General features: G+C 37.3%; 1 protein-coding gene across 1 annotated transcript in view; it reads right to left on the bottom strand.

Moving 5' to 3' along the window:
* Positions 1–5,420: 5,420 nt before the first annotated feature.
* The window catches only part of crppa (CDP-L-ribitol pyrophosphorylase A), a 47,771-nt gene continuing 42,631 nt past the window's right edge, over positions 5,421–10,560 (bottom strand). The window contains exon 10 of the mRNA XM_079823715.1: positions 5,421–6,284. Within this exon, the coding sequence (XP_079679841.1) occupies positions 6,180–6,284 (105 nt within the window). The 3' untranslated portion in view covers positions 5,421–6,179. The remainder of the gene's footprint in view (positions 6,285–10,560) is intronic.

Genomic DNA, 10,560 nt, shown 5'->3' with positions numbered 1-10,560 from the left:
GGTTCACCTCTCATTTGAATACTTCATTCAGATATATCAAGCAACATTGACAAAAATGTACAATTCACACATGTGTACTTGTCATCGTTATGTTTTTTTATCAGATAAAATATAAAATAGTAAACAGTTCAATTGGGCTGCAGGCTCCGGCCTGCTTCATGTCCCAGTTTTTAAAGTTTTTAATGTTCTTGAAATCAGGCTGCATTTATATATTAAAAAATCTGAATTTTCTGCATCATTTCTCCATTCTTCAGTGTCACATGACCCTTCAGAAATCATTCTGATATGGTGCTAACAAAACATTTATTATCATTATCAGTGTTTTAAATAGTTGTGCTGCTTAAAGGTAGGGTAGGCAATTTTTTTTCATAAACACTTTTTGGTTGAACCTCTCTTCACATCCTGATAGCAGTTAATAATAGAAGTGGTCTAAATATTAAAGCATTTACATATACCATCTGTGAAATTCTATCACCTGAAGACTAAGGACCAAAAATGATTGTCCAATCATTGCATTCGGTCTGAATGTCCTACCTGCCTGTCAACATATTTATTCTTTGATGAATATAAAGTTCAAAAGAACAGCATTTATTTGAAATATTATAAATGCTTGCTTTACAGACATTTTTGATAAGTTCAATGCATCCTTGCTGAATACAAGTATTAATTTCTTCTTTGTTTTTACGTTGAACATTAGCGCATGTAATAATAAATACAATTGTAATAAATCTATTTTTCAATTTAAATTAAGTTATATAAATTAATATGCCAAAATTGTATTTTAAAAAAAGTAATCAGACTTTGAGGTCTTCTTTTGCTATAGTAAACAATTCCTCGAAACACGTGGGAAGAATTTGTGTTCTTGGTCTGACAATCCTCAATTTCCAGCTGTGTGAGACAAGCCAGAAGAATTCACCAGAAAAGCTGCAAGCAAACCATAAGCTGATGAAACCGAGTCAAGAATGGAGCAAACCCCTGCCGTAAGTTTCATCTACACCAGCGGCACCACATGCATTTTACGCAGTTCTGCCAGAGGAAAATGAGTGAAACCTCTCTCATGCATAAATATGGTGAGCGCTTACTTGACCATTTCACAGCTGTTCCTGGTTAGCGGTTTTCTCAGAACGTTTCACACGAACTCTCAGAGCTGTACAAGCAAATGAACATGAATCATATTGTCTAAAACTAATCCAGACGTGCCATTGTACTCCAGCCTCAGAGGATGCTAGTGTGTCGTGTGGTAAACTAGATATACATTAAACACAGAAAATTCAGGGGGATAAAATCAATCAATATTATACTTGGCGGTGATTTCTATGACTTCAACAGTAGTTACACTGTAACTGTTACAGGCTTCATCATTTTGGCAAAAATAATGCCTTGGCTGTCTACATTGTAAAGCATAAGATAACTAAACAGAAGTTTAGATAGGGTATATTTTTTGATAAATGCTGAATTATTAAAACCCTTAAAAATGAGTAGGCCTACTTCTTACTTAGCAAGGGTGCATTAAAAATAAAAGCAAATACACTCATAACGTTTCCACCATTGATAATAAATGTTTCTTGAGCGTCAAATCATTAGAATGATTTCTGAAGGATCGTGTGACACTGAAGACTGAATGATGCTGAAAATTCAGCTTTGACATCACAGGAATAAATTACATTTTAAAATATATTAAAATAGAAAACCGTTTTAAATTGTAATATATCAGAATATTGCCGTTTTTACTGTACTTTTTGATCAAATAAATGCAGCCTTGGTGAGCATTAATCTTTCAAAAACAAACGAAGTGGTAGTTTATGTGTTAGTGTAATTGCTATAGACGCATCATTCAAAAATATCGGTATTGTCAATTCCCCTTGTCCATCATAGTCACATAGTATGACCATAGAACTGTAAACCTGATCCTCTCATTCTTTCTCCATCTTAAGTCTTTCCAGAAATGTCCATGACATGTTACTGAACATCTGAAAGGTTAATCCATCTCAGTCAAAACCTCAGACTTCACACAGAGATATGCTCTCAGTATCCCGCTGACAGCCGAAAACCAACACACTCACCTTCAGATGTGTACATGCCCCTAACAGAAATGTGGAACAAATTAAACAGCTAAAAAATAGAGAGTTTGGATAAGAGAGAAAAGTTATGCAAGAGAAGGTGACAGAAACTTTGTTTGTTTGAATGAATGAAGCCCTAAAGTGGTTGTATATTTTTGCTAGAGCTAAAATTGTAGAAAAATCAAGACTTGCTAAGATTGAGTAAACGGCGTCGAGAAGAAAAAAACGGGTTGTTGGCCATTCACGCCATGGCAAGAACAAGCTCATGATTGGTTTGCCTGTAGCAGGCCTTCGCTTTGAGCCGGCACTCAGACAGAAACGACACAGGAAGTGACTTTAACAGCCCGCCGCAATTATCGCATGCTCATTGGACTGGAAGAGCAAGGCCGTAATCAATTAGCAATCTGCGGTGAGCGCAGGAGAACGAGTCTGGCGAGGTCAGTAAGTGTAGACGCAAATTTGGGGGATAGTCCGGGATCCTGTTTTTGTCAAACAGGGGTTAAGCTATAAAAACAGCTACATTTATGAAATGTGGTCACCAGGGCCTTTCCAGTTGAGTGGGTGTAAAGCCGGCCAACAGAACAAATTGGAGAGCTGATGATCTGCATCACGTAAGGAGGCCTGAGGGTCAGGTAAATAAAGAAACCGCATGTTTAACAGCATCTGAGAAAGACACGTTTATCTCAACAGTGTGTTTAGAATTTATAGGAAGAGATAATCATATAAAACATTTTTTACTTGTATTTAAAATGTATCAAAAGTTTGGGGTCAGTAAAACTTTTCAATAAAGTCTCTTTTACTCACCCAGGCTGCATTTATTTAATAAAAACCGAAAAACAGTAAGTTACTGTAAAACTTCAGAAATCATTCTAATATGCTGATTTTGTGCTCAAGAAACATTTCTTATTGTCATCAATGTTGAAAACAGTTATGCTGCTTAAAGGCAGGGTATAGGCAATTTTTTTTCATAAACACTTTTTGTTTTACTGGTTGAAACTTCACATCCTGACAGCAATTAATAATAGAAGGGGAAAAAAAGTACATATATCTTCTGTGGAAGTCTCAGGACCAAAAAAATTTTCATCCAATCATTGCCCTCGATCCAAATGCAATGGTACGATCCCCTACCTGCCTGTCAACATATGTATTTTTCCATACGTCCACGCACCTGCTCGCGCAAACATCACAATTCATCAGCGAATTACAAAAGGCTATGTAGAGTTGTGGACAGACACCGAGCGCCACAAATAAACAGCAGCCGTCTTTTCCAGTTCCTCCTGAGCCAAAACAGTGAGCTTATGCTACGTTCACGCCATGTTGTAACTAGGGCTGGTCCGAATACCATTTTTTGAGCTTTGAAGCTTCGGTAGTAAACAACACCGAATATTCGAAGCTTCGGAGAAAAGGAGCTGAACAAATCCTTCTCTCTAATAAAGGCTGGAATCTGGAGAAGCGGCGCGCCTCACGAGGGCAGGGCTTATATGCTCCGAGAACGGACACTGCACTAGTGATACAAAACACACCAGTCTGTTACGTTCCAGTAACAAGCGACTATATTTTGCAGTAGATTCATTCCGATAATAACGGGTAATATGCTTACTGCGATAGTCGGTGTTAGTGTTCAGGCATAACACCGGTTACATCACTTGCCCGCCACGGCACTGTCGTTTTGATATTTTATTAGTAAAAATCATTTAGTTCAGTTAGAGAACAGATTAACTAGCCTACAATTAAAAACTGAACGACGTGCAGCATGAGCCGAACGAGAGCCGCAGCACAGACCAGCAGCAGGAGTCAGATCTCATTCATCAGGAGAGCGAGGAGCTGAATGACAAGATGATCGCGGAAGATTTGGTTCCAAAGCGAAATGTAAAAGCGCCTATTTAAGTGAGTTTGTCATTGTACTGTTTTGTTGTTGTGTTTTTCATTAAGAATAATAGGCAAATGAACCCATCATTCAAGCAACCCGCCCCGGATTGGCGCTAATTCTAAACCGAAAGAATAAAATGAGCACGGCTGCACGGGCATTCATTCACGGCTACACAATGCACACGCACTGTAATGTGACGGTGAGGCAACATTTTCTCACCGTCACATCCCTAACGGGTAAAAAGGCTAATACATTTTGATTCTATTATTCTATTTTCCACAATGTCAAACCAAGGCAACTTAACCCAAAATGCAAGCTCAGGCAAGCACTTCTTCCATAGAAGCTCATGCAGTTGTGTGCGACAGAGAATACTCCGTTGCAGCCTTGCAGGGAACACTTAGCCTAAGAAGCAGCAAATATATTTAAGTATAACGAGGTTGGGTTCCTCAGCTGTCCATCCTATTAAAAACGGCTAGGCTATATAAAATAATTGTAAAAATAAATAAATAAATAAATATATATATAAAAAACCCTGAATATACGAATCCCAAAATTGAAAATCGAATACCAACCCACCGAACGAATATTCTGGTCCAGCCCTAGTCGTAACCATAATTATGAGATGGCAAGCCGCGACATTCTACAACTTATGTGTTTCTATGTGAACACTATCAAGTAAGGACTCCTATAGTTGTTTACGTTCATTATTATTGTAATGTTATGTGCTTTGAGACATGAGATACTAATGTTTTAACTTAGGAAGAGTTCAGAAATCAATATTTGGTGGAATAACCCTGATTTCCAATCTCAGCTTTCACGCTTCTGGGCATGCTCCCTATCAGTTGTTCACATTGCTGTTGGGCAACTTTATGCCACTCCTGGTGAGATTTTTGTGGATTGGAGCATTGCCCTGCAGGAAAAACCAATCCTTTGAGTTGGGGAACATTGTCAGAGTAGAAGAAAGCATGTTTTTTTTTTCCAGGATAACCTTGTATGTAGGACAATCCTCCGATCCACACAGCCTGGCCAGTCAAGGTGTGGATGAAGGACCACCAGATCAAGACCCCGTCATGTCCATCACAATCTCCAGGCCTGAACCCCACTGAAAACCTCTTTCACTGCTTGAATCTATTCGCCAGGAGTGGCATAAAGTGTGACTGGTTGATAGGGAGCATGCCTATAGACGCAGGCAAGCTGTGATTGGAAATCAGGGTTATTCCACCAAATATTGATTTCTGAACTCTTCCCAAGTTAAAACACTAGTATTGTGTTGTTAAAAACATTTTTTTGACCAGTTGTCATTTTCTGCAAATAAATGCTCTCAATTTTTATTTTATTTGAAATTTGTGTGAAATGTTGTCAGTAGTTTGCAGAATAAAATTTTAAAAAAATCATTTTGCTCAAAAAAATTTTTCCAGAGCTATATATATATATATATATAAAACGTATTAGTTGTTAGTGGTAGATTAATCATATCACAATCATTTCTTCAATAGATTTCTTTAATCCTTCAGCTTCAAGAAAGATCAAGCAAATTTAAAGATCAGATAATCGACTCTGTTTTAACAGAGGCACTGCTAGAAATATTAATGATTTTAAAATTAACCTGAAGAAACATTCACTGAACAGTTTAAAATAAGGATTTAAGGTTATGATGTCAAATCTAATATAGTTACCAACGGTGATGCATAACAGCCAATTTCCATTCCTCTCCACAAGATGGCAGCATTTTATTAAATATAGAGATGGTCTCAATGTCAGAACATGCTTTCAACTATGTGATTAAGCAGATTTTGTACCTCTAAAGGAACGATTTCACCTCATATATATATTTTTTAATTTTTTAAATGAGACAAAATTTCATATTTTACTAGGAAACAAAAACATCAGTGAACTGTCATCTGCAACAAAGAAAAGTTAAAACAGGAAAATATATATTTATCTTTTTATTGATTTTTTTACAAAACAAAAAATGTTCAGAGATTCTTTTAATTGTGCTTGTGTGTTGATGTGCATAAGCCTAGGCAAACCAGGCCAATTTTTCATTTGAATTTGCTTACCTCCAAACAAATCATTCAATTGATCCAAACACTGACTGTCTGACCACGCTGTCACTCGCTATCTGTCATTTATTTTATATTGAAATTTCATTTGCAAATGTTCTTTGACCTTTGAGATTCTGAGCTGCTGCCTTTGTGAGTCCGCAGGCTGCATCCTGGTTTGTCTACTGTAATGCATCTTCTCCCGTCTCAAGCATGAAGCAGCTGCCCAGTGAGAGCAGCATTTCTCTCTCTGATGAGGGCGACAGTGATCTGAGTGAGTCTCTCCACAGATCTCTCCCACTGCTCTGGCACCTAGAGAAACACACACATATGCACTGTTGAGTGTTGGGATGTTGGGTTTTCATGTTTTATGGGGACTTTCCATAGACATAATGATTTTTATACTGTACAAACGATATATTCTATCCACTAACCCTAAACCTACCCATCACAGAACACCTTCTGCATTTTTACATTGTCAGAAACACATCGCTTAGTATGAGTTATAACCTGTTTTTCTCATGCGGACCAAAAATGTCCCCAAAAGGAGAAGGATTTCGGATATTGCCATTCTAGTGGGGATATTTTGCCCCCATAACGTAGGGTATACCTGAACAACACACACACACACACATTATATATATATATATATATATATATATATATATATATATATAAAAAATCACTTGAATACACAAACAGATGTGCTCAAAACATTCTTGACTTAACGGCCGTGATATTTGACAGCCCAAGAAAAAAAATGTCAGGCCTCCTATTGTGCTCACAGGGTTTCAGGTTTTGTTTTCATGTCTTTTGTTCAAGATTTTGGGGTCTCTTCTCTTAATGTCCTCATGCCACTGCTTCTTTTTATGCTTTTGCATCAGTGATTAATTGCTCCACAATTCTCCTGGTCTTCTCATCTAACTAGACTGTGTTCAGATTTACAAACTGCATTAGACAGGGAAAATCTGTACTTTTCAGATGATGCTGGACCAAAATCTTGCTTTTCTTTAACAACTTCTGTTCAAGCATTTCAAATTAACTTAAATGTGATATATTAAATTAATTTGGAACATTTTAATTAAAATGTAAATACATTCATATAACTTAAAATATACATACACACACACACACACACACACACACACACACACACACACACACACACACACACACACACACACACACACACACACACACACACACACACACACACACACACACACACACACACACACACACACACACACACACACACACACACACACACACACACACACTTGTCTATTCAATTATTCTCTCAACTGCTACACATAAATAGTTTTAAATGTCTTAATTTGGGCTTTTTCAACAAAATAAAATGTACAATAAAGTAATCTTTAATTAAATATTTATAATTATAATAATTTAATTAAATATTTTGATAAATTGGCAGGGCTATCTTTGTATTTTATACTTTCTCCTCTGCTTGCTTAAAGGCACAATATGTAAGATTCTTCTATCAAAATATCCCAAAACCACTAGAACAATGTTATATATTTTGTTGACTTGTGTACCTGCAGTATCCCAAATGTTTCCAAGAATGTTTAAATCCAGAGAAATAAGCCTTTTTTACCAGAACACGGAACCGTGTCTGTGTGTCGCCTAACAATGACATCATACCCGCATTACTCTCGATTTACGGTTTTATTTTGTAGAAACCATCGAAACACCAGAGGCGCTTTAATATGTTTTATTAGACAAGGGAACAACTGTTTGGATACATCTATAGACAGAAAACTCGTCATTGTTATCAGGGCTTGACAGTAACCTTTTTGCTCACCAGTCACTGTGGCTAGTGGTTTTCCAAAGTTACTAGCCACTTAGCAGTGCATTAACTGGCCAAAATTTTGTAGTTGTAAATAACCACTGTACACACCCAAATCAAGTCTACATGAAATGTATAACATTACAGGTCATCAAATAGGTCTATTTAGCTCTGATAAGCCTTAATCTAGACAGAGTAACAGTTGCTTGTCTGAAAAAAATTAAATAAATATAATTTATTCTCACGCAATATTATCATCAGTGTTCTATCAGCTATGACATATTTAAATCTAGCATATTTTGTGTATGAGCCCATACAGTAGCCTAGTGAAATACATATCCATATTTTCATGTGATTTGACAGTTTAATTTATTAAATATCAAAAATCTAAAAGGTGTGCATCATACCGGACACCTAGATGAACACTTACAGTTGGTTTTATGACTGTAAGTCATTCTCTTCAAATGTTATTGAAGTTAGAAACATTTATACCAATGTTGTATGTAACTTTAAAAAAGATGCTTAAATTTGCGAATATCGAACGTCCAACGTCAAGCCAGCTTTAGCCCAGTCACATCAGATGCGCTGTGGTTCTGCTATGATGTTTCTTTGAAACTATTTTCGCTGCTGAAATTGAACAAAAACAGTCAATCACTGTATGAAGAATGAATCTCCTACATCGCACGTACATCTCTGCTTTGTTGTTTATGATGAGAGTGCAGATTTCAGTCAGTGAGAGCGCGCTGTGAACAAAACTAGCGTTCCAGCGATGACTAATCTGAACGCCTCTGATTATTAGACATTGCATTTATAAGCTCAACAGAATCATGTGTGACTGGTTATAATGCGCAACGTGATTATAACAGATGACTTCAAGATGACTACAATAGAATACTACAATAAAATTGGCTAGTGGGTGTGAGTGTGTTACACGCCACAGTAGAAATCCACCGCAAATGGCGGGTTGGCAGGTGTTAATGTTGCGCTCCCACAACAATAATCTCATCCATGAACACGATTTCTGCCTGAGACCCGTCCCGATTCGTTTCCACCGGCTGTGAGGTGAAGACAACTCCCACGATTCCTCGCTCAATCTCGGCATCATCATGCTACGCCTTTGTTTTGAATAGGCGACCTCTAGTGGTGAAAAACTACATATTGTGCCTTAAATGTGGATAGAAAATTGTAACACATGGCTGAAATATTTTTTTTTACGTGTCACTCTTTTTCCTCCTTTCCACAGGAGCTGTTTTCTACCACTCTCACTTACACATTTTCAAATCCATGGATAAGTTCTTAAGCTCATGACACATATTTTCCACAGTTAACTCCATAGGATTCCAATTTGTAAGCAGAAGGATGAAATAAACTGAAATATGATTTTAAAAAAAATCTATTTGAGGAAAAAAGACAAGATCTGATTAATGGCAGTATGACAAGCAGGAGCTCCTGAACTTCAGCAGCTCTACAATGTGCAATGTGCAATTTGGAGTCAATTTGGAAAAGAAAGTAACAAAAAACGGACTGAAAAGAAGAGGAGGCTCCTTGTATTTCCTTTTGTAATACAGTCACAGTTACCATACTTAATTATGGGTACAAAACTCTGGTTAAGGAGCCAAAACATCTGCAAGCCGTCAACCGAAATCCTCCAATTCTTCAGTTAATGACAGCTACTTCACAAGACAGATTTCACACACAATTCAAATATAGCAAAAGGTTTCTGCCTCAAATTCCTAAATCAGCGTATCATCAGATAACACGCTGTAATAAGGTCTAAACCAATGAAGAATGACCTCCGTGTATTTGTTTAGTCAGGAAATGAAGAACAAATGGCCTCAACCTGATTGCCACCCACATGTAAAACTCGGGTTCACGGAAAATAGCACAATGTTTGTGGAATATTTACAGACGCAGTAAAGAAAAGCTCGCCTACTTGACCACAGCTAATGACAACATTACTCATGTGGCCTGTTTTGTTATTGGTGTGACACGACAGTCCTACTGGGAAAATAATAAATGGGCATTTTTCTTTTCTGAATAGCAGATCACCAACGAGGATCAAAGGTTTAAGCCTGCGTAAGTCTCATGTTTCCAATGAGTAGCAAAATATGACTCACATGTAATAAGAAAGCAGCGGATCAACAACTTCTTGGCTGGGTTGTATTCGAGCCGCCACGACATATTGAGAAATCACAGTGACACATGTGGGGGAAAATAAGATAATACTGTTGTGTTTGAGTCAACACACTAAATGAACATTTATCCTACTCTCTGAAGTGTGGTCCATAAAAAAATCCATCAAATCCAAAAAAAGGATAAAAAATGCTAAGCTCAATCAATTTTAGGGGCCGTTTATACTACACCATCTTCAACTAAAAACTGAAAACTTTTTATGCGTTTGGGCTTTCATTTACACTACAATAGAGTAAAAACGCAACTTTTGAAAACAGGTTTCAAAGTGCAAGTTTGTGAAAACAATACCATTATATATGGAAGGTATGCTTTCCGGGTGCTGGATTACCCCCTTGATACCATAGACTGTAAAAAAATATGGACGTAGTGTCCGTGACGGTACCCATAGGATTCTAAAGAGCAGTTTTGAAGTGTAAAGTTGGGTCGAGCTGGCCATTGCCGGATAACAGAAAATGGGCAAAAAGGCGGGACGTGGGCGGAGCTGAGGTGACGCGATGACTAACAGACAGCAGATAAATGGCTATCCACCTGTCACTCAAGTGGCCACGCCCTTAATTATGCAGAACTTTAAGGCTTTACATAATGTAA

The sequence above is a fragment of the Gobio gobio genome, assembly GCF_949357685.1.
Source record: "Gobio gobio genome assembly, chromosome: 8".
In the NCBI taxonomy this organism is placed as follows: domain Eukaryota; kingdom Metazoa; phylum Chordata; class Actinopteri; order Cypriniformes; family Gobionidae; genus Gobio; species Gobio gobio.
This window is presented reverse-complemented; position numbering and strand designations above follow the sequence as displayed.